Source organism: Capricornis sumatraensis, chromosome 1, assembly GCF_032405125.1.
Source record: "Capricornis sumatraensis isolate serow.1 chromosome 1, serow.2, whole genome shotgun sequence".
NCBI classification, from domain to species: Eukaryota; Metazoa; Chordata; class Mammalia; order Artiodactyla; family Bovidae; genus Capricornis; species Capricornis sumatraensis.
Genome location: NC_091069.1, coordinates 148,743,892 through 148,768,872, shown reverse-complemented (window position 1 = coordinate 148,768,872; position 24,981 = coordinate 148,743,892). Strand labels below are relative to the sequence as shown.

The 24,981-nt window shown below is 38.0% G+C and overlaps 1 protein-coding gene across 1 annotated transcript in view; it reads right to left on the bottom strand.

The window, feature by feature from the left end:
- The window catches only part of CRYBG3 (crystallin beta-gamma domain containing 3), a 124,785-nt gene that overhangs the window by 53,674 nt on the left and 46,130 nt on the right, over nt 1-24,981 (bottom strand). Inside the window, exons 3-10 of the mRNA XM_068983619.1 lie at nt 24,523-24,944; nt 11,442-17,463; nt 10,105-10,149; nt 9,746-9,861; nt 8,578-8,725; nt 3,746-3,882; nt 2,390-2,504; nt 1,061-1,096 (exon numbers count right to left, since the gene is read on the bottom strand). Of these exons, the coding sequence (XP_068839720.1) occupies nt 1,061-1,096; nt 2,390-2,504; nt 3,746-3,882; nt 8,578-8,725; nt 9,746-9,861; nt 10,105-10,149; nt 11,442-17,463; nt 24,523-24,944 (7,041 nt within the window). The remainder of the gene's footprint in view (nt 1-1,060; nt 1,097-2,389; nt 2,505-3,745; nt 3,883-8,577; nt 8,726-9,745; nt 9,862-10,104; nt 10,150-11,441; nt 17,464-24,522; nt 24,945-24,981) is intronic.

Genomic DNA, 24,981 nt, shown 5'->3' with positions numbered 1-24,981 from the left:
TTTTTTAGAACTCACATATGTATGATTCTAACATATAGCCAAATTGTATTAGATTCATTCAGATACTAAGTTTTAAAAAAAAACTCCATCTATGTGATTGGGAGAATGGTAGTCAATTGCACAAATTAGGAAGCCCAGAAATGGGAAAGCTGGGGGAATTGTGCCTTGGTTTGGAGAGGAGGACGGATGAATCCCTGTGTCCTTGCCTGCCTCTGAAAGTGCTTACTCTAATTAAACAGAGGTCTGTTTGCATCTTTCATCACTACACTGATTTTCTTCCTGTCTCTCTTTACAGGCATTCTACAGTCCCATTTCTTTCTCTTTCCCAAAACGTACTCAATTCTAGCATTACTGCCACCCCAGTTTTCGGTGCCTCTACTGTTCCCTTCAGATACTCATACTTTCAAATTGACATCACCTGATAAAGCTGCTTGCATCTCCTCCTCATCATCCTTGATCTCCATCCTGAGCACCACTCCCAAATGCCTGCTGGGTATTTCCACTTGAAAGTCTAGCTATCACCTCAACCCCTTGCCCCCGATAAAATAGATATCAAACCTATCATCTTTCCAGCCTGTAGGTGCTTACTGGGTCAGACTGGGTTGTCAGAACAGACCTCCACCTTTCTGTACTGAGCCCTCTTGTCATTTGAGCATGGGCCCTCAGCAACTACTTTGTGCAGTCACTGCCCACCAACCCAAGATATATTACCTAGATATTGCCAGCATACATTCAGGTAATCACATTTTAACTGTAATAGTCCCAAATAGTTAAGGGGCTTCCCAGGTGGTGCTAGTGATAAGGAACTCGCCTGCCAGTGCAGGAGATACAAGAGACATGGGTTCAATCCCTGGGTCAGGAAGATCCCCTAGAGAAAGAAATGTCAACCCACTCCAGTATTCTTGCCTGGAAAATCCTGTGGACGGAGGAGCTTCATGGGCTACAGTCCATGAGGTTGCAAAGAGTCGGACATGACTGAAGCGACTTACCACACACACAAATAGTTAAAAGATTTAATTCTCAAACTTTTTAGCCTGCTACCAAAGTGTTCAAGACTCACCTTTAAGTTCATAGGCATTTCCACTTTCAGTCCACCCTTAAGATGACAAAAAATTTTAATATTAGATATACTCATATTTAAAATATAACTAACCACAAGTAACTAAGTAATGTATGTAGGTTTTATAAAAACTTGATTGGTGAAGATTACATACCAAATTTATGTTGTGGTATTTAAAAAAATTTTTTTTTTTTGAGAAACATATATTTAATAAAATGATTTAGAAAATATGAAACTAAAAAGTTGATAAATAATAATTTACTTGGTTAAGTAAAATATATGTTAGTAATTCAAATAAAAGCAAATCCTTTTTATGTTTACAGCAAAGTATAGAATTCTACAGCAGTCAAAATCAAGTCAGACTACTCTATATCAATGTAAATGGGGTAAGAAATCTTGGAAAGCTACTTTCCAGAGTACAACCACTACAAGGAAGGAAACCAAGCTTTAGTGCTTAAGTACATGTGCCCAATTAAAGATTTAATCCCACAGCAGAGTGTCTCAAAAAGAAGAGTGGAGTTGTTAGTACACTGAAAACTTTATTTGGCAGGGTAGATTTCTAAACCACTTAATACTCAATTTCTTCTCTACAAAAGCTTGGGCTTTCTGTGTTAGAGCATTTCATCTTCCAAGTCCTATCACACTTGCTGTCTTTGTGACCACATGGAGATAAGAGCATAAAAGGTAACCCACTCCTCATAAAAGCTCTAGTGTATCATTTCTTTGTTTCCAGTGCTACTCTGCATTGTAATACTCCTTAAAATTTCCGTTTTTGCTGGTTTTTAGTATTTTTTAAGGCACAGCACAAAAACGGTTTGTCACATAGCCACTATTTAATTGAACAGTTTGCCCCTCAAATAAAAATATCTGCAACAGAATAAATCATTAATACAAACATTTATTACTTTTAAGAAAGTAACCCATTCACAGACCTACCCATTTATTATTGATGCTGAACTTATCATTCATTATTGCAATGCAAGAATATAATATACAACAACCAATTTTCTAATAAGCATCAAAAAAACAAATTTAGAATTTTTTAAAGTCAGAGTATTACCTTATAAGCAAGCTGCATGAATTGTGATAAATATAGTACAAAGTAAATTCAAACATCTAGAAAAACATCAAAATGGAAATGTTTCTAGAAAACATTAAAATATTTTCACAAAGACTAAAAGAAACAAAACAATAATGTATGAATAGTTTGCCCATTCTGTAGTAGACATATACATGTCTTAAGACCAAGATGCATGACCAATCATCAGAGCTATCTTATTTTTGAATTCATGGATACTTGGGAAAATGTTTCATTTTATATCTGCTTACCATTTGAAGTGGATGCAATGATTTCATTTCTGCTGCAGAAATCTCAAAGAGTCCATGGTCTTCCTCCAAAACTATAGCTTGCCCCTTGAAATTAATATCTGGGTAGGCAAGCCAACTAAATAAGAAATGAATGGTTGGTTAAAGTATAATAGGAATACTTTAATCTGGTTCCGTAAGAGTTAAAAGCTAAAAAAAAAAGCTACAAAAAGAAGAAATCTCTGTCACAGAAGTACATTAGTAAAACACATTCACAGTGACACTGCTAGACAACATGTAACAATGAATTAACATGTTATTCACTACTTACATTCAGACACTATTCTGGTTTATTATGTTTTCCAAGCACTGCCATCACTTTCCTATTATATGTTTTCCAATATTTAAAAGTTGTGAAACCTTTAATGCAATTAGGATATAACTGAAAAATCATTCCCCTAGGTTTCTGTTTTAAACTCGGGCAATCAGAGGTAGGGATTCCACTATGCATTTTACACCTTTGACCTACAGTTTCAGAATCAGTATCAGTTCTTGGTTTCCCTCAGGAAGAGTATTTGAAATAAGATTCCTAAAAGAACCATCCAGAAACCAGCTAAACTTGATAATTACAGACAGTTCTCAGGTCTGTGTTAATTACTGGGTATGCCCAACAGTTCTAACATGTGGGAGAGATGAAGGGAGATGTCTAACAGTGACCTCTAAATTCAACATCAGCCATCATCAGAGCAGATAAAAATGGAGGAAGAGGGAAGAAGGATCCACATTGAACCAGAAATCACAAAACTTATGACTCAAGTCAATCTGGGACTGAATTAACACTGAACTCAGACCCACAGTCCTGAAGATACCTTTGGAATTAGAAAGGCCTAGTATCAAATCCATATTTACCAGCTGGCAGCTTAGGACAAGCCACGTTATTTTTTCATCTGTGACAGAAGAGTAGCTCTACCTATCTTCCAGGAATAGAAGAGTAATAAACACTGGTACTATAAAGGCCCTCTGTAACTACCAGCACTGAGACAGACACTCTGCTAATAGCTCAGGCTCCAGAGTTTTAGGTCAGGGATATGTATTTATTTCTCAGTCCCACTATCTGGTGGGTGAAAAGACAATGGATTCATCTGTCAAAAATGGTGTCTGGGAACCTGGATCTGTTTCTGTGAGTCATCTATAAAAAACTTAACTGGATCTGAAAAAAAGAATCTGTTTTAAAATATTTGAAAAAGTCTTTCTTAGGTATCCAGAAGTACACACAGCAAAATTAACACTTCAGAAATGTGTAGGTCACCAATTGAAATCTGACACAAAGTTAACGTTGGTAGCCATCAATCACTGTAGTGAAGAGAAGCAGATACATACACGCCTGACTTCACAGTGAAGGACACAGATTTGGGGATATTCAGCTCCTCCAAATTGGGGACCGCTCGCTGGATGTAGATAGGGCAACATGCCGGGTCCGACTGTGGGCAAAGTTCTATCTCTGGAATACTGCAATCCTGGAAAGAAAGAAAAAAAAAAGTTGACTTTGAAATATCTAGACACACACTGCAGTATCCTCAATACCCTGGATATGCAGTTACAATTATTCTCACCATTCAGCTGAATTTTTAACCAATATCAGCATAAAGGAGACCATGTTTCTTCTTACCAATCTGTTAATCTAATTTTTCTGAGAAGTTACATTGACAACATGAAAATTACATGAATATTATTGATTGAAAAATATTACCTTGATTCTTTCTGCTTTGTTTTTAAAAGTCCTGCTCCATTAAGCAATGTTCAAAGTTACCAATATATGAGTGCCAAGACTTTGTAAGCCTTCCTTCTCAGAAGCATAACAAAGCCATAGGGAGGAAGGGAGTTAAATAAAAGCTGATCTCATGGGGAACATAAAAAATAAATAACAGAGAGGCACTACTCTCTCAGCGGGTTATCTAAATTACAGTGACAAAAGAAGCAGGAATTAGAGGTGAGGGTAAAGGAAATCTGTTTTCTTACTTGTGGTATTTATTTTCTATAGTATCAGTTGGTTTGAAGAAGAAAGACATTATGAAATTTGATCCTATACTTCATCACACATCCACTGTCACCATGTCCTGTCAAACTTTTCTTTAAAATTGCCACTGTCAAGGTCTTTCATCAAGGCCAAGACTTTGATTACAGGCCTAGACCATCGATCCAGTAAGCTTGCTCTTTATATAGCTGGGCACGTGGGAACACCACATCCCTCATCATACTCCTTGACTTGAGACCCAAGCAATTCATATTCATATTTTGGTTTTCCTTTTAAAATACGGCAATGACCCACAACTAACTCACAATAACCTACAACTACACTAACTACCTACAACTCTTCAGTCATACTGGTATCCATGCTATCTCTGCACATGGCCTCTCTAAGCTTTGTAAACATTTCCCTTATTCTAACTGAAGACATAATTTTCTGTATTCTTACTTATGAAAATCTTTTTTAAAAAAAACTATTGGAATATAATTGACTTACAGTCTTATGTTAGTTTCAGGTACATAGCATACCAATTCAGTTATACACATATTTATTCTTTTTCAGATTCCTTTCCCATGCAGATCATTACAGAATATCAAGAAGAGTTCCCTGTACACTCCAGTCAGTCTTATTGATTCTCTATTTTATATATAGTAGTGTGTATATGTTAATCCCAAGCTCCAGTTTATCCCTTCCTGCCATGTTTCCCCTTTGGTAATCATTAAGTTTGTTTTCAATAATTAGTTCTAACTCAAAAAAGACCATATCATTTCTTAAGGAATCAAAACCACAATTATTTTTCCCTTCTCTGAAACTATAGTCATGCTGTCTAATCTAGCTCAGTAATCCTGAGTGTTTCATTATATGACTCAAGTTTCAGCAGCATAATTCTCATCTAGGACACTGTGGAATTCAAATGGCTCTGCTTTAATGAAATAGGTAAATGCAATAAACTATTAGAGGTGACATTTATTAGACTGAACAATTATATTTATTATTATAATCTGTTTTGCAATTGCATCATGGTATCTAAGTTTTTAATCTTTTTTCCAAACTGAGTTCTATTATTAATCATTATTAACCATTCTGATTAGTGTGTAAAAGCAAGCAAACTAATACATCTTGTTTTCAGAAAGTTCTAAAACACAATACAGTAGGAAGGTATAACCTAAAATATCCTTTAAAGTATATAAAGTTTATCTCTGTCTAAAGTTTCATTTTAAAAAATGGCCAGAAATGTCCAGAAGAGTCACCTGTCAGTCTTCAAGTCTCTTTTGTTTGTTATTAAAAATAGAGTTCTAGTAACATTATTTAAAACGTTCCCCCAGGGATCTGAAGTACAGTAACAGAATACATAACTAAGTGTCTCACACAAATAAGTTTCCTCTGCATTGTGTTATACAAACAATGTTTGGGTGGTGTATTTTAAAAGGGAAAAAGCTAAGAGGCATTTGAGTCTACATCACACAGGGAAACAGCATAATGGAAAAGAGGTAATGATGGCTAAAAAATTGAAAATATAAACAAGATTGCTTACATTCTCAACTATCGTACTAGAGGACTGATTTCTTTTTCTCTAGTTGGCTGAAAAAGATTTCACTAATAAGTTCTGTTTTCTCCATGGTGGCTATTCACAGAAGTAATGTCTTTTGCAAGATTTGTGTAATTCTTGATGGACAAAGGGAGTAAACAACTAGCCTTACCGGAACCTAGCAACAAGAAACAGTTTGTACTCTTAGTAAAGAAAAGTTTATATGGTTTCCTCTCAGAGTTTTCTAGTCATGATATACTTTCTAAATACATCTTGGTGAAATCTATAAGCTCAGACTATTAAAGCAACCAGTAAGAATGGAGACAAAGCTATGGGAGGGAAACAGGGTAGGAATGAATTACATACATGGTAACAAAACAAAACAAAACAAACCTCCAAAAACCAAAAACCCAAGAAACTACTTGCCTCTGCCTTACAGGAAATACCTTCAGTCCCTAATCTAATGATGGCTCTCTTGCACCTCAGCTTATTAATAAGGGCAAACCTAATTAACTCCTGAAAGAAGAAAATGTCACTCTTATATATAATGTATAGTAAACAGAGAAATGTGCAGGATTCACTTTTTCTATTTGAGGAAAAAAAAGCACTTGACTCAAGTCTCACTGCACTGTTACTCCACCTCCAATTACTTCCGCCAGGGCCAAAGATGACCCTTGGGCAGAATCGACTACTGCAGATGACTGAAGGTATCTTCTGTTACTTGCTCCATTTACAGCCAAGTGAAGATGTCATGAAAGTATTATCTTTAAAGGCAGTCTTTAAAGCTTTGACTACTTAAGATGAAAGCCACTAAAAGATGGTAAAACAAGATAAAGCTGGTGTGGGCCTAGGTGAATTTGGAATGGCTGCCATGAAAATGAAGCTATCAACAGGCTGAAATGTGACAAGTTTACAAAAAGGAAGAATTTTGATGCCTGATTCTTACTTTGTAAAATATTTAGAACAATGCTAATGCCTTTTCCATTCAACGCTCAATAGTTTTATTTTCCTTCCTCACTTAAAGTTGCTAGCAAGTTCAAGTCAAGTGGGCACTAATACTGCAATTAAAAAAAAAACAGACTCTATGAACAAACAATGGAAGAAGGAAAAAATGTAAGCATGACTTATTCTTTCTTATAATGCATCCAAAGCAAATGGCGGATGTGCAAATACCCATTTAAATACCCATGCTCAACAGATTGAATTTTTTGTTTGATTTTATTGTTTGATTTGGGATGAGGGTGTGAAGTTTGCTGCTTACAATACCTTATTCATCTTTTTATTTTCCTCCTCACTAGGCCTGGCATGGTGCCTGACATTCACAAGGCAGACACAAAACCACATGCTATTAAATTTTAGAAGATTCCAACTACAAAGTGATTACCTGCTTCAAGGAATTTCTTGTGAGTGAGTTAGCTAATGAAGTGAGCACTCAAATGCTGCCTGATGAGCTGAAATGCCTGTGATTAAATTTTTCGATGAAAACGCACACTGCCCTCTATCCTATAGCCATCAATCTCCCCGTACTACCAGCAAGCCACCAAAGCCTGCCTCAGTGACACAAGTGGCTCTGCTAGGGACTCCCTCACACCTCCCATGCTGCCTAACTCCTGTCTGCTCTCTCAAGACGCCAGCCAGGTGCTGCCTGCTCCAGGAGAGGTGCGTCTTCTTCGTGCCCATGTGCGGCCCTGCAACGCATGTCTCACATCATACAGGCATGTGATTCAGCTGTCCCTGTCCTGGACTCTGAGCAATCTGCAGGAAGACACTATACAGAACTTGTGTTTCTATTCCCAGTGCCTACGACAGCATTCAGTCCAAGAGCAGACACAAATATTTGTTAGACATAGGCTTAACAGTTTTACAGAAAGTATTAATTCATGCAGATACCCCTTTATGATAATGAGTTTTTCTGTATGCTGTCTGCAACTATCAAGGGTTTTAACAACATTGATCCAAATCATAATAGGGTCCACGTCAAAGTAGACATTTTTAGTATATAAATAGAATTTCTGTAATTTGAAAAATATATATGTCCATGACTGTCACAGGAGTAACTGCACTAAATCATTTACTACATTACTGCTGAAGGAACCCTTGAAATACATGGGACAATTCTGTCCTTATCGCTAACTCACTTCTCTAAACCATTAAGGCACTTCCCACAGTATGTTTTATTATATGAGGAATGCAAGGTCCTCCTCATCTTATTATTAATAAACAGAAAATTAAAAAGCAACATTTTCCCCTTCCTTTCCCCAACCTACCTTCTGTAAATTTCTTCTAATGCTCATCTATCTCCCCTTCTCTTGTAAACATCACACATACCCACATATACACACCCCCAAAACTGCACTAGAAAAACATATTTGGAAATATCCTAAAGATGTCTGGGTGGTATATTCCAACTATTATTAAAAATACATATACAACATGTAACATTTTATGTGCCGTATTACATGTAACATTTAAAATTTTCATTCAACTTGATACTTTATGCATATCTAGTAAAAAAAATTATCACTATGATAATAAAGATTAACAAAATTACTACAATTATGATTAATAGAAACTATTTCTAAGCAGTGCTGGGCCAAAGTACAGCTTTACTACATGACAAATGACACAAAATTTAAAAATCAACTGTTACATTACCTTTAAGACACGTTTGATAGAGCCCAGCACAAAGTTTCTTTGTGGATGCTTTCTGTTCTGAAGAAGCCAGTCACGATTTAACACTTTTTCTCCTTCCTCCAGAACACATTTCTGACCTTGGAAATGTGGTTTCTCATATAAAATCCAGCTGAACAAATATAAAAAAGCATGATCAGCTATAATTAATCTTCTAAGAAATGAGGCATAAAACAAATATGAGAGTTATAAGTCACAGACTACATTGTCTATTCAAATTTAAAAATCTGGGCTATTTTCTACTACTAGCGTATAAACCTATTTTGAAACAATGATGTACGCTGACCAAGGAGTCTAAGAAAGAATATAAGTGCACCCAACTTACAGTGCTTCCTAAACACAGCACCACAATCTATGCTTGGGTCTATGTTTACGTATACATACATTTTATAGATGTTATACACACATTTACATTAAAAACAGTAGCTTAACAATTTCAAATTCTACTTCTACCCTAATTTTCCTGTTGCTGGATAAAAAAGCATGTGCGTCTCATTTTATTATTTGAAAACACACTACATCACACTGCTTATAACCTGAATACTGATCAGTGGGTAACCCAAACACCGGACAAAGAAATTCTGGTCCCCTCATGTCCATGAGACATGGTCCATAATAACAAATGAGATTTTCCAGCATTTTGGCAACCCACTCCAATACTCCTGTCTGGAAAATCCCATGGACAGAGGAACCTGGTAGGCTGCAGTCCATGGGGTCACAAAGAGTCGGACATGACTGAGCAACTTCACTTTCACTTTACGCCATACAAAGAATCCTTCACTTGTTGCTTATGTCAGTGATACAAATGTCTTTAAGCATGTGGCCTTCACATTCCTTACCATCCTACAAATTTTGAACTCATTTTCAAAGCTATGTTTCATTCAACTGAAGCATTCAACTTGTCAAATCTATCCTGCTAATCATGCAGTTACGAAATGGTACTATTTTACTGCAGGCTGTAAATACTAAAAACAACCTATATTTTCTAATTAAGTTATAAAACTCTAATGATGTTTCAAAAAATTATCTGGAGAGAAATGGGTGCAACCTTAATACAAGAAAAACATACAGCATAAGCAGCAAGAAAACAACTTAAGGGGAAAATATTATAAAATTTTAAGAGATCTCTTACCAGCCCCTTACAACTTTTATCAGTACCCCATTTGGATAAGACCAAGATGTAGCATCAGGAATATTACAGTAGATCTCTTGTTTATATTTTCTTCCATGGAGATCATAGATAACCATCTGCAACATATAGTAAGCAGGCATAATAACTAATTTTAAGAAGGCATTTAAAATTCTAAAATGTCCCAGAATGTAGAAAATAAAATATCCTAAATACATAAAAGTAAATACCACTTTAGATGCTAAATTCTTGAACGAAATAACCATTTACTAAGTCAGTTAAAAGTTTCTACCTTAAACTCCCCAAACCTAAACATAATCTTACTTCTTTTATATTAGCCTATCTAAGAAACTTATGCTTACCTTTCCAGGTCTTGGGTTACATTTCAAAGTTTGTTTGTCAACATTCTGAAATAATAAAAGTGGAAGAAGTGAGCCATAAGAAACATAAACAGGAAGATGGTTCACTTTCTTAGCAAATCCAATTTATTGCATATTTGTTTAGTGATCATCATTACAAGGGATAAAGAAGTAAGTACAAAGGAAAATAAAGCTGTGTGTCTGTCCTCAAGAAGCTTACAGTTTGGAAAGGAGAAAAGATGATCACATTTCCGTGACTCTTCTGGTGAGAGATTAGGTTAAACCCTCAGGTACAAAACAATCAAAATGTCAAGTTAAGGAAGTCAAGAGAAATGGCACCAGCATGGAGGTGAAGTGATGGCAGACAGAGGTTCCCAGGAGGCTTGTGTGAGGAAGTGGTATGGAAAAGACCTTGAAAAACAGGATTTCAGTAAGTGAAACAATGTGGCAGCCTGGTACAGGAGTAATAAAGAAAAAAAAAATCCAGGAAGAGAACATCTTGAGACAAAGTACAGACATCAAGTGGCGAGGCTGAACAAACAAAACTTGGGGACCTTGCAACACAGAGTGAAGAGCTTGCACTTGACTTAATAGGCAACAGGAATCATTAAAGAAACATTTCTGCAAAGCCCAGCCTTTCTTTCAAAAGGACCTTGCCTTACAAGCAACTGGCTGGTATTCAAATATTAGCACTTGCTACTAAGGGTATTTGGAATCCTAAAGGAAGTTCCATGATCTTGGGAATGTCAGAAAGAAATGTCCCAGGTTCAGTGAATCTTCTGTAGTAAACATTCAAATATTTCTAAGTTGAATAAAAGTGTAACTGAATTTCAGGACGTTTTCATCTCCTTTTTCTCAAATTAGTATGCTTATTGCCCTGCTAAGTACGAACAAAAACAAGACCAAGTACAGTGAGACTGTTTTCAGGCAAACACTTAAAATATTTTAAATATTTAAAATATTTTTAAATATTGCAAAATCTTTTCATGAGACACATTAGTTCAACGGAAAGTGACAGTCTTTCTACATTCAATACCTTGAGAAATTCAAAACGTTGTCACAATTTAGTTTGAAGACTAAAAGTCAGCAAAGAACTGAGATTGTAACTTGCTTCTCTCTTATGCCTTTTAAATTCTGATGAAGCAATTTTGTTTTCTCAAACATAACAATCCAACTAAAATACATGAGGTATGATACACTTCAACTAAGAACAAAGTAATCTCTGGTATTTTTTTAAACAATCTTTACACAACCTCAAAACAGTGATTTTCCTAATAAGCTTTTAGGTTATTTCATGACCCAAAGCACTACTTCATTAATTAATAATTATAATAACTTACCTCTGTGAATGGGCTTAATCGGCCAGGGGTGTCTTGAGTGCGGAAATACTTTGACACTGGTTCCTGAAAAATTCCACCAAATCTGGCTCCTTTTTCTGAGGAATGGGTTTTAGAGGTCTGCAAATACTGATGATAAGCACTCTTTAGAGACGAATGTAGTTTGGAAGTAAGGTCAGATTTTTGTAGAAATGAGGCCTTTTCTGGCCACAGACCAATCTGCAGATTAGAGGTCGCAGGCTCATTTGACATCACATAAGAATTCTTAGAGACTCCAGTACTTTCCTGGTCATCATCAGAACAAAATGTAAGAGAAGAATCCGGCCTCTTGAAGGTGACAGTTTCCTGCCTTGGAGCTCTCAGACTTCCTTTATGCAGTGGCTCTTCCTCATCTTCCTCTTCTTCCTCTTCTCCGCCCTCCTGCCTGTCATCTTCATCAAAATTCATCTTTAAACGCTCTGATACTGACTGGAGAAGCGATAATACAGAAGAGGGCTGGTTTGCATTCTCTCTTGATTTCGAGGCACCATGACGACCAGGTGAGACCTCGCTGGACAGAATGTCCTCCTGAGAGCTGTCGTCCTCGTAAATGGGAGACAAAGCCAAGGGATAGATCTTGTACCTTTTGGCCTCTACCGATAAGAATGTTTCTGAACTGTCACTATCAAATGCATCACCTAATTTGGTTTCCTTTGCAAAATGATGGACGAGATCAGTTCTACTTTCAGACCTTTCACAGGCGAAGACAGGCGTGCGGTCAGGAGCTGTGTGAGGAATCAGGAGGGAATGTGTTCGTCTTACCTCGGTGGTAGCGTACTTGTCCTCATCTTGGAGGGGCTCTTCGTACAGTATAGTAAAGGAAGAATTTTCTTGCTCCTCCTGAGAGACGAAGGCTAAGTTAGGTTCTTCCTTTTTGTCTCCATACTCTAGGTCTCTTGCTTTCTTATGTACTGTAGTAACAGATGTTTTTCTGTCCAGCCTTCCCACGGTACCCTCAGGTTGAAAGTCCGGCACTGCTAAGGCTGGGTAGCCTTCATTATCCTTACTTAAGGTAGGCGATTCATAATCCCTGAAGTATGAGGCGAGTCTAGTGCCACACGCTATCAAGCCTGTCTTCGTTTCAGTAGGCTCTTTCTCCACTTCTCTACCACTCCTGCCAGCACCCTCTTGGTATGCTTCTTCAGCATCAGATATGGGAGATGTGGCCTCCGCCTGTGTAACGGGCAACTCCAGATCTGTTCCATGTATTTTCTCAGAACTGACTGCTGTGGGAAACACCCTGTGTTTCCTGATGGTCCCATCAGAATCTTCTGGGAATGTGCTTTCCATTTCTCTCTTAGAGGGTGTGGACAACATTCCCCCACTTGTCTCCTTCATATCTCCCTTACATATTTCGAAGGAAGCAGGTACTGCCTTCTGGGGTGCTTCTTTCATTTCGAATACAAAAGGAGGCATCATTTCACTTTTCCTAATAACCCCTTCAGCATCACTTTGGTAAGTGTTTTCCAAGTCTAATAAAGGTCCTTCAGTCTTTGCAGTGATCCCCTCACCATCTTTTCGGTAGACATTTGCCACTTCTAATGTAAGGGACATCACCCCAGTTTTGTCCACTTCAGCATCTTTTTGGTAAATACTTTCCATTTCTAGTGTGGCAGGTATTGACTCAGCCTTTTCAGCAGTCCCCTCAGTATCTTTTTGGTAGATACTGTCCATTTCTGACACAACCGATGTCATTCCCGTCTTACCAACATCCCCCTCAGCATGCTTTTGGCAAATATTTTCCATTTCTAATGTAACAGGTGTCACCTCAGTCTTTGCAATATCCCCTTCAGCATCCTTTTGGCAAATATTTTCCATTTCTAAAGTGGCAGGCAATCCCTCAGTTTTTTCAGTATACCTCTCAGCATCCATTTGGTATGCTTCTCGCATTTTAAGAATTTCAGCTGTTGGCTCAGTTTCTGAGGTACTCAATTCGGCATCCTTTTTATGTGCTCTTCCCATTTGTGACACTGGGGGGACTGCCTCATATTTCATAATATTCAACTCAGCATCCTTATTTGGTTTTCCCATTTCTAACATGGAAGGTATAAGCTCAATTTTTCCGGTATTTACTTCAGTGTCCTTGTGTATTTTCCCTACTTCTGACATTGCAAGGGGTGTGCTTTTGTTACTGTGTCCTGGCAAGCTTTTTTCAGATAAACATACAGAAGTATCAGACAAGCTGCTTTTAGATGTCCCAGGTACGTGAATGTCATCATTCACAAACGGAGGCCATTTGAAATTTAATACAAGAGTTCTTGTATCCTTTGTCTCAGGTTTGTGATTATCAACACACTCTGTCCCCATTTTCTCTTTAGAGTCCTTCTTGCAAAACGAGTGTGTTTTTGCCTTATCATCTAACCCTGTAAGGGGTACGTTTTCAGCTAGTAAAGCAGTATCTGATTCCTGCAAATTTATACTATCAGATTGCCCATCTCTAGTTCCTGAAAAGGGGGATTTTTCGTAGAGAACAATTTCTCTTCCTCTTATTGACTCTGTGTCACTACCTAAGTTACTTACAGCAAAGAATCTACCTAATACTTTCCCACTGATTTCACATATGCTTTGATTTATTGCCTGTTCTGACCCCAAGAACTCTCTTACCATATCACATGGCTGAACACTATCACTATTCAGAACTTTTGAAGTATTAGCCTGAAGTTCAGAATCCAAGGTACCCTGAGCATCATTTGCTACAGTTTCTTGGGCTGAATAAATAATCTGATTGACTAATTCCCTAGCTCGGTCCTCTAACAACCAACATACATTCATTTTATCAGAATCAAAAAGGAGACTGTTCTCACCAACCACAGGTGAAACACAGGCGTTTTCTTCCCCTTGGACTTCAGGTATGTTTTCCACAGCCTGCTCTTCCAAATGCTCTGCAGGCTGGATCTCTGTCAGTGTCACTTCTGATGGGTTTTTCTCAGGGATGTCTTCTTCCAGGGTACCTGGATTCATTATGCCGTCTATGGCTCTATGTTCCTGGCAGGTATCAACTGAGTGTTTGGATTTTAGCTCTTCCCTGACAGAATTAAAGGCCTCCCCAATCAATGTAACAGCCTTTTTACAGAAATCACTCTTGAGGTCCAAAAGTTGGGCATGTGCTCTCCTCCTCGCTTCTATGTGCTCAGCAGAGGCCTCAGAACACTGCTGGCTTGAGCTGTTAACTGACGCTGGGGTCCCAGCAACTGCTCCAGTCGCTGCTTCCAAGGGATTGACAAATTGGGCAGCAGTTGGGAAATCAAGAGATACCATCCTAGTAGGATCCCCCAAATGATCCTGAAGTGGGATGACTTCTGCCCCTGTGAGGTCAGATGTTTCCGATTCCAAATAAGAGGTTTTAGGGTCCAACAGATTAGTTAAGGAGGCACCTTCATGTGGGACATCTATGGGAACTTTTACAGAACTAAAATTATTTGCGGGGTTATGTGAACTTCTAACCATGCTAACTTCAGAGTTACTGGAGGAGGAAGGCAGGCTGTGAGTACCACCTCTTAGGGAATGAGCATCCTCTTTCTTTCTGGGAGATAAGACTTTCTTTTCTGTTCTCAGCACAGAAGGATTAGGAAGGAAACTTGAATCCTCAGATGCAAAATCCTCTTTTCCCAAACTGATACCAGAATCCAGAAAAGGTGACTTTGCTTTTGTGCTGTCAGTTTCTTGGAACTGGGGGGAAGTATTAGCTAAGCTGAGTGGTGAAAAATCAGAAATCTTTTTGCTCCCACAAGGAACTGAAGGTGGATGGATCATAGAAGCCTTGGCTGCACAATTCTGTGCCACTTGCCTAGTAACTTTCTCATCATGAACAGGTGGTGAAGTCTCAGGTCTATTACTCTGGAGATGAGCAGGTAGAGCACTGCAGGCTCCCACCTCCGTTCCCTGTACACCCTGATATTTGGAGGCAGAAGGGGAAACCTCAGTTTGGCAACTCTCTTTAAGGCTGGCATCTAAATATTTCTCTTTAATCTCCTCATGATCCACTAACTGAAAAATTTTGTCCTGTTCAACTTCCAGGGAAGTCAATTCTGATAAAGCAGGATTTGCTGGCACACCTGTGATTTCAAGTGGAGAAAAAATTTCATCCTGAGAAATGTCTCTGGGCTCTGTTCGGGAAACAGGTATCTTGGAGAGACTTAGAGTTTTTCCTGGTCCAGAATGTGACTCAACAGGAACATTGTTCTGACCACTAACATCAGCTTCTGGTAACATTTCTGCAGTGCTATCAGTTTTGGTTTCCAAGGAGAAAGAAGAATCAAGCTTGTCTGCAGTGCTCTCACTTGCTGCGGTGCTTGATAGCACTGACTCTGCTCTCTCAGGGTCTTGAGATGAAGTGGAACTGTGCCCCTTGCAGAGGCTTGCAGGCTCAAAGCCCAAGTCCGCTGCACTTATGTCGGTGTCACTGGCTTTGAGATCTAGTACATACTGGTATTTTTCCCTATCAGGAAGAACTTCCTTGGATTCAAGAGTTGTAGGCGCATGCTCAGAGTGAAGGTACCCAGGGAGACTCTTCCTGTCTGTGGCCTCCACGTAATTTGCTACATATTCTTGTTGACACTGATGAGACTGACTGGAGCTACCAACAATGTTGACATCTCCAGTTTCAATGAGCACAGAAGAACCTTCATTCTTTAAAATAGGAATATCCACCTGGCTCAGCATGCCGACTCTGGAAACAATGGTAGGGCGTGAAGCACTGAAATCTGACTTTTTATGGCCAAGGCTGGGAGATGTCCTGGCATCAGGTGACGCTGTGGCTTGTTGAAGACTCTCAGAGTCAAGAAGGGATTCTGAAATGTGATTTCTATAAAGTTCAAGATTCAGTTCAGTGGCTATTTTATTTTCTAAGCATGTTACAACTACTGATTCACTGGTGTGTTTTACAGAGGCAGCTTCCTTTTGATTCATCCTAAAGGGAGGCACTTTGCCATGTGGCCTAACAAGGTTTTTGACTTCTGTTAGTAATAGTGGGTCAGTGTCTTTGTGTAATGACTCGATTCTATCTTCTGGAGCTTTGACATGACTTGAAGTAGTGGGTTCCTCAACTGATGTGTTTTCTGTTTCTTGCTTGATTTCTGCAGGAGCCAAAATTTTCTGTGTGTCTTGGGCAGATGATCTGTTTCCAGCATTTACAAGTTCTGTGTCTGTTACAGCTTGTTTCTGGAAAGCCATGGGGCTGGTGTGATTGGCAGCCTGCTTTGATGAGTTCTCTACCGCTTGCTTGTCAGAACACTTACTCTCTGGCAACTGCAGAGCTTCACGCCTAACTGATTTATTTGGACTTGGCAAATCTGCACTTCCAAGTGTGGTAGGGTCACTCCCATCAGATTTACTACAAGAGAAGTCAGAAATAGCAGGGTTCTCGGCCTGCACTGGTGTCCCATCACTCATCACGGGGCTGGTTCGTTTTACCACAGTTCCTGGTGCTGCTGTCCTCTGCAAGTCTGGACTATAAGGAATTTTGCTGCTGTTACTTTCTGTAAACAATGCTGAACATCCGAAATTTCTGTCAGTCTGAGAACCTGGTGCACAACTCAAATGGTGCCGTGAGTCAGAATCTCCAGCAGTGGAGCTGGAGCTCGACACAGGACAGGATGATCTACTTGTCTCGGGTCCCCCAGGATAGGCTTTATTTAAAACACCCCTAGAAGAAGCCGTGTTGGCTAGTCCTTGGTTGTTTGTTGAATGGCTTTCTGTGTTGAGATCTCTTTCGTTATAATCAGAGTCTTCTAACTGGCCTTCAGGCACTTGTTCTTTCACAGGTATGCCTGTGCTAGCTGATGACAGTAATAACACCATTCCAGCCTCCATCTCCTTTCCAGGGCCACGATGTGTGCTTGTACTAGAGTCAGAACTTGCATTTTCTCTGTCTAAGGGATTCACGGTTTCCGACACTGTCTGCTGCTTCAAATACTTCTTAATTTGTCTGGGGCCTCGGTAGGTTGCATACGTTACTAAAGGCCTCTCTGATTTACCATCCATTTGTCTGCAAAAAAGAACAGCATGAGAGTATCAGGAAAGATAATTAGTGACACTTAACAGCAATTCCAGAAATCATGGTGACGTGTATCTTTCAAATCGTCCTATTCTTAATATGTCTAAAGTTGGGAAGGAAATTCTTGAATTTTTAGTCCAGGCTGTCTGTATTAAGCATAATACAGATTTGACCAGCAGCACAGGAATGTCAAGCCAACCTGAATGTTTGAACTCCTCAGAACTGTCCCTTTCACTTGATTATGTCTGTCTCTCCCATGGTGATTAATGGAGAGAATATGGGCTGACAAACCTAAGGCTTAGGTTCTATTAATAGTTTTGATCTCCAGTGAGTGCTTGACGAGAAGGAACCACATTGCCTTCATGCCTCATATTGGTATCTCATGGCTACATCACTGATTTCTGCACCATATCAGAGTATCATAGCAAGTTTCTCTTTTTTTACTTAGATGTGAATTTGGAACAGCCGCTTTTAGCACAGAGGCAGAGAAGTTGTAAAGAAAACACCTGGCAAGATGTCTAGCCTGCCGTAAGTATTCAGCATATATTTAAGCCAATAAATGACAGAATTGCCTTAAAAATCCTCTCTCCTGTTAAGCTCTTTAGAGATTCAATTAGCATGTGCTGTGTTTAGTCACTCAGCTGTGTCCGACTCTTTGCAACCCCATAGACTGAGGCCTGCCAGCCTCCACTGTCCATGGGGATTCTCCAGGCAAGAATGCTGGAGTGGGTTGCCATGCTCCTCCAGGGGATCTTCCCAACCCCAGTCTCCCACACTGCAGGCAAATTCTTTACCATCTGAGCCACCAGGTTAGCATAATGAGTATTAAACTGGCTGGGCAAATGCAGAAATCAAAAAAGATTTCTAGCACCAATTCCCAATTTTTTCTCAGCCCTAGACTACATTTCCTGATATTCTCAGCATCCGTTGTTCTGGAGAATCTATCTCTGGGAGCTCTGATGCTATGCTATGCTGCCTCATGGGTCTTTCATACACACTATTCTTTCCCCTTCTCCTATGCAAGCCCCAGACAGAAACTCATACCCTCCGAGACTCAGCTCCCAAGTTATTTCTAATGCAAACCCACCCCGGGACCTGTTTACTGTTACTAGAATGGGCAGTTAGTCTCTGATCTCTGGGTACAAACGGCCCTGAGCAAAGACTTGCCATAAAAAGATCTATGCACCAATTTATTTCCCCACTAACCTAGTGACTGTTTGAAGACAGACACTATATCTTCATCATCTTTGTATTTTTAAGTGCCCTACAAAAGACCTGACAAATCATGTATGTTTAATAGCTTTGTGCAAATTGATGAATGGCTTAAGTAAAGCAATGATACTAAATGCTAAGCGATTTGTTTTCGACTTTCTTAATCGGATCCAAAAAAAGCTGATACAAAAGTGCTTTCAGTTCTGTGTTTATAGTTGAGACACTAAAATGTAACTAATACAGTTACATTTTAGTGTCTCAACTATAAAAATGTATGGTAGAAAAACCTGAAGTATATTCTAACATTTTCAGGTTAAACATATAATTAACAAAACATTATAGAACTCATATGAATAACTAGGAAATCCAGTTATTCCAATAACTAAAAATGATGTTTTTTCTCAACTTTAAAGCAACACCATGAAGAACGATAGATTTGTCTGCATGATAACACACAAAGTAAACTTCTGAGATGTAAAATCTTCATCACCTGGTCCCTTACAAAGTTCTTTAATTTTAGCTGAAACTGTTTATTTCAACCTATATAACTGCTGGCCTCTAAAATCCTCTGCACCCCTATTATACAAAATTTGTATTGGTTACATTCATTTATTTTTACTGTCCCTTTTAAAACAGGTATAGGAGATGTGTAGAGAAAAGCTCTGCTTTGGAGAAGTGATTTTAGCTGCTGCAGGAGTTTCAGGCTAGACGAAAGACAGTTATGAAACAAAGTTAAAATGCTGGATAAGGGAACCTGTCTAAGAGAAAAACACATATAGGTAAATTTATGTCATTGCTGAGACCCTATTTTAAAATGCATAAATTATTCAGAAAGCACAAGAGCTTTTCAAAACAATATATCAAGATCCAGAAGTATGAAAAATGACAAGTTTTGTTTGATTTTTCTTTTAAAAGCTTTTACATTTTATAATAAAAAATCTACTTTCAAGACTGCAATGTTTTCCCTCCACCCCAAAGATCTCCAAAATGTACATGATGTCCAAAGAAACAGGCCATGAGAGAGAAGGACCTGAAGTTTATTCTTCATGTGTAGTAAAACTTAGGTTTTCTTACTACCAACACCATCCTAACCATTTTACTCTATATCAATCCAATAATGCAACTCTTAATCTAAAATAACTTCTATTAAAATAAACCACAGAGAAAAATCCACTCCAGGAAAATTTCAGTTCACTGTAGGAATGCCTTTTGGTAGTTTTGGAGTCCTTTGTAGGGAGGGTTGGCAGAATAATTGTTTTCCATTTGGGGAGTTTTCTGGGTACTTTCAACGGAAATGATTTAATTGATTTATATGAACTAGTTAAAATTTCTGACGAGATAATCTCCGGCAGCATCCTGTATGGAAATGTTACATGCTTGTAACTAAAATATGCATTCTTTATACTAAACAACTACAATGCCACATTAAAATCACTGAACATCAAAGTCGCAAGCTTAGCTTCATGTATTATAATTAGTCCCTGCAGGTACTGATGAGCCACACTCACACTCTATAAATGGTTAGTCATGCCAAGATAGTCTTATTTTCTACAGCGTTCTTTCACAGGTTGTAGCTGAGTCTTCACAATTGAACAGTATTAAGAATGTAAAACTGTCCTTTGTTATGTTTTTCTCGAATTAAGAAACAGGAACCAAATGGAAATGTCAAAAATATATAACTTTACAAATAAGCTAAATATGGAAAATTAAAAAGGTTTTCACAAAATAAAAAATGTATTGTCATGTGTTATGTAATTGTGTATAGGATGTGTAGCTTTTCCTATAAAAGTTGGAGTATGTGATCTGAATAATACTAATAGAAAAGTAAAATATCTAAAAAATTCAAATATTTAAGGGAACAGATGTACAGATTGAAAATGTGAAAAGGTTTTTATGCATTTCAGCCCAAACATACCTACCTATCATGTGAAGGCTTACTAAGCCTCTGCTCACTACACATGGCTGTGCTCTATCCTGGATAAATCCAATATATCTGATACCACAAAGGTCAACCAAAGACATGCATCATTCTTCAAAGAAAATTCTGTAAAAGCTGCCTGAAAATAATAGTGTTAGAGCAAACATCTACCTAATTCACTTTTAGCAAGTATGATTAAGCTACTTTTTTAGCATTAAGATTTATTTTCTTTCAAATTATATAGTTAAGAATATCTTCTCTCACAATAGAGAAGATTCTTAACTTTTCTATGTAAAGAAAAGCTGTAAAACCAGCAATTAAAAAAAAAATCACAATAAAGTTTTGACAGAAGAGTTTCTCAAGATGATAGGAATCTGCTGAAAATGGAAGAATTATAGAACATTTTCAAGAATTTCAACCCAATAACAAAGTAGCTTCCTATACAGATTACACCAGGAGGATGTTAAAGCATGGAAAGCAATCTAAAAAATGTTATCAAACAAGTTTACTTAAAGGCTTTAAGGATATTAAAAATGAAGTCTATATAGTCAACCATACATAAAAACAATTACAAAGCTATTTTTATTATTTTTAATTAACTGAAAATGAAATCATTTACAATGCTTTATGATGAGGATTTTTTACAAACACACTTCAAATTATAGCTAATAAGTTGTCTAAAATTTTAAAATTCTATTAATAGTGATTAAAGTGATGTGATGTGATGTGAAAGTCATTCAGCCGTGTCCAACCCTTTGCGATCCCATGGATTATACAGTCCATGGAATTCTCCAGGCCAGATCACTGGAGTGGGTAGCCTTTCTCTTCTCCAGGGGATCTTCCCAACCCAAGGATCTCTAGTAATTTCAAAAGTATAGATTCAATTTTAAATAAAGTTTTATATTTGAAACATGCTCATAACTGACTCAATGAACATGAATTTGAGCAAACTCTAGGAGACAGTGGAAGACAGAGGAGCCTAGTGTGCTATAGTCTGCAGGGTTGCACAGAGTTGAACAGGGTTGCAAAGACATGGACAGGATTTAGCAAGTGGACAACAACAACATGTTCTTAATAAAAATGAAATGTCCATGATTTTAGCAAATTGATATCACAGAAATAAACCTTAAACCTTTAAAATGCAGGTTCTCAAAATTAGTAAATATCTTCTCCAGATATATTATTGAAATAATGCCTAAAATCAGGTATAAGCAGACTGTAATTATACTGTCAAAATGCACTATTAACCAAAACAGTATTTGACTTTTATATAATAATTCCTAAACAAATGGACAGTTTTTAACAGAACATTACTAGCACTATAAATAATTCTAAGCCTGATAACCTATAGGATTTCTGAAGCTGGGCTGGAGAAAGCCTGTGTCTCAGTCAAAATGGAGGCCTCGTGGTCTTTCTCTTTCCTCTAAGAATCATTGTTCTTTGCTGAGGTGGTTCTGGTAAACTGCCTTAAGCAATTATTCTATCATCAAGGAGGGCTTTACTAAAAAGAAGAGGCACAGTATCCTTTTCCATTTTCTATTGTCTAATATCAAGGGAAATAACCTGACCTACTAATCAAACCCAAAGGAGAAAAAAGAAAAACCACAAACCTTTGATTCTACTCAATTCCCACGTAACCTCAAAATATGCACCATTTTAAACTGCTTTAGAGACAAAAAGTCACTGGGAGAGATGTTAGATGGTTGTTGGGCCCCACTCCTAGAGACTATGATTTATTGGGTCTGAGTCAGATAACTTGCATTTCTAACGCTTCCCAGGTGATGCTGATCCAAGGACTGAACTTTGAACATCATTGCTTTGGATAATCCTTTCTCATGGACGGAGGAGCCTGGTAGGCTACAGTCCATGGGGGTCGCAAAGAGTCAGACATGGCTGAGCTACTTCACTTTCACTTTATTATAATGTACCCAAATTTAACCATTTGTCTGCTATTGGACGTTTGTTGCCAGTGATGTGTTCCTACATATGTTTCAATAAACACCTTTGTATATCATTAGTAATAACCTACAAGCTTCTCAAGGTTCCTGATACATGCAGCCCTCCACTCACAGCACTGTATATGAGCATTAGCCAAGTCAACTCCAACTCCTACAGAGTATTATCACTTATTACCGTTATCAGTTTAGTAGGAGAAAAGTTCTCACTTTAGTTTGCATTTCCTTGATTGCTAGTGAGAATAAATCTCTTCCTCACTTATCTGAATGACTTGTTTTTATTGTTTGCCCATTTTATTCTATTGGTGAGCTAACTAAAATGCTTGTCAGTTAAAGCATTCTCATTTGCCAATTTACTGTATTGCTCGAGGTTTTTGACATAAGAGAGTTTGAAAATTGGAAGCAATTTTGTCTACTTTCTCTTTCCAAATACTTTCCATTGCTATCATGCTTAGAAAACTGCTTCTCATCAAAATAATTCACACTTAGATGCTTTTAGTTTTGTATGTTTCTTAATCATTTTTATTCCGCTCTAATTTTAATATAAAATGATATGATTATCTAGTTTTTATTTTTTTCTCCCAATTGTTACCCAATTTCCTCAAGTTTTCCTTTCTACATGAATACATAATGCTGTCACATTTGAAGGCTCAAATAAGGGTTCATTTTCAGACTGTCTATTCTGTTCCATTTAAGCATCTAGCAAATATTACACCAGTATTATGACATCATTTCAATAAATGTAGCTTTATGGGAACATTTTAAGATCTGGCAGGGCAAGCCCCACCCTCAGCATTCCTGATGGGCAAACCTGAATCCACTTGGGGTCTCAGTTCTCACAACCATAAAATGGGTCTGTGCGTACACCTACCTTAAAAGCTTACTATGAGGAACTGACTGAAAGCACATGCCTGAGGAAACTTTGAAACTACAAAGGATCACACAGTTCTAAGTTGTCATCTATATCTGCCTACGGTATTGATGATCTCTTTAAATAATAAAAATAATTCTCAACTAGAGGATAAATTAAAATCAATGAACCAGATACTTACTAGCTATGAATGAATACTTATATGTTACACAAAATATCTAATGCATTCAACATTGTTATAAATATTTTCTGGATAGAAAATATTCTTTCTAGCTCATTTGAATAAAAGAATAACAAGTTAGTGCCCATTTGTTAATCAAAGAAAGAAAAAAGGGGTGGTGAAATGCTCCTTAAATTTGTGCAAGATTTGTTTCTTGGAGCTATGAGAAAGGTTCAAAAGGCTACTTTTATAAATACAGTCAATTTCTCCTCTTAATCCCTTTAATTGGATTCCACAAAGAAATGATATTGATAGAATGTGAACACAAATCATAGGACTATTTTTGTTCCCAAAACGCAGATACTGAACCCACTGCCTGTCTGACTACAGAAGAATTCAGACAACAGAAAACACTCCCGTTTAAAGAAGTCTTAAATAAGAAATAAATCTTTTGGGCCTCCTTGGTGTCTCAGTGGTAAAGAACCCACCCGCCGATGCAGGAGACATAGGTTCGATCCCTGGCCCAGGAGGGAACACATGCTGTGTGGCAGCTAAGCCCACGCGCCATAACTACTGAGCCTGTGCTCTGTAGCCCATGCTCCACAACAGGAGAAGCCACCACATGAGAAGCCTGCGCACTGCAGCTAGAGAAAGCCTGTGTGCAGCAACCAAGACCCAGCACAGGCAAAAATTAATAAGTAAAATTATTTTTAAAAAAAGGAAGTAAATCTTGTACTATAACCAAGTTAGCACCAGAAGATATTAGTACCACCCACTAAAATGGCTCAAAAGACCCTAGATATGATATACAGAATCATGTAATTTTTCACCTAGTAGCAGGGACATAATATTTTTTCAAATCCCCTTAGTCAATAGTAGAACTAAGGCTAGATCCAAAAGCTCAATTTTTCAGCTAAGTAAATTTTAAACTTACTGCAGCAAGTCACCGGTTTCCTGTTCACTGTCTTGTGTTGTATCCAAAGAAAAGGCATCTGAGAGCTCAGCTGAGCTGGATTCCTGTTCCTCTGCTGGAAGCGCCTGGGTTCTCAGGGAGCCACCAACATTTTCCCTTTGGCCCCCTTCCTCATGACGACTGGGATTTCGTAAGTCTTTCTCAGGTTTGTCATGTTCATCTTTGAAAGAAGACTGCTTGGCTTCACTGAGAGATGACTTTCCTGAGATATTGAATAAGTTACCTAGAAACTGGAAGAAGCTTTCTTTTGGCTGTTTATCGCTTTCTCCTATTTTGGCCTCTGAAGTGGAACTGGAAAGGTCGTTGGGCTTTTTGGAATCTTCCTGTGTTGGCACAGTGATCAGCTGCTGGGCCTGGGTCCTTTTGTCCTCACTTTGGGGAATCTTGGAAAACAAAACAGAGAATATTAAGCATCATCAT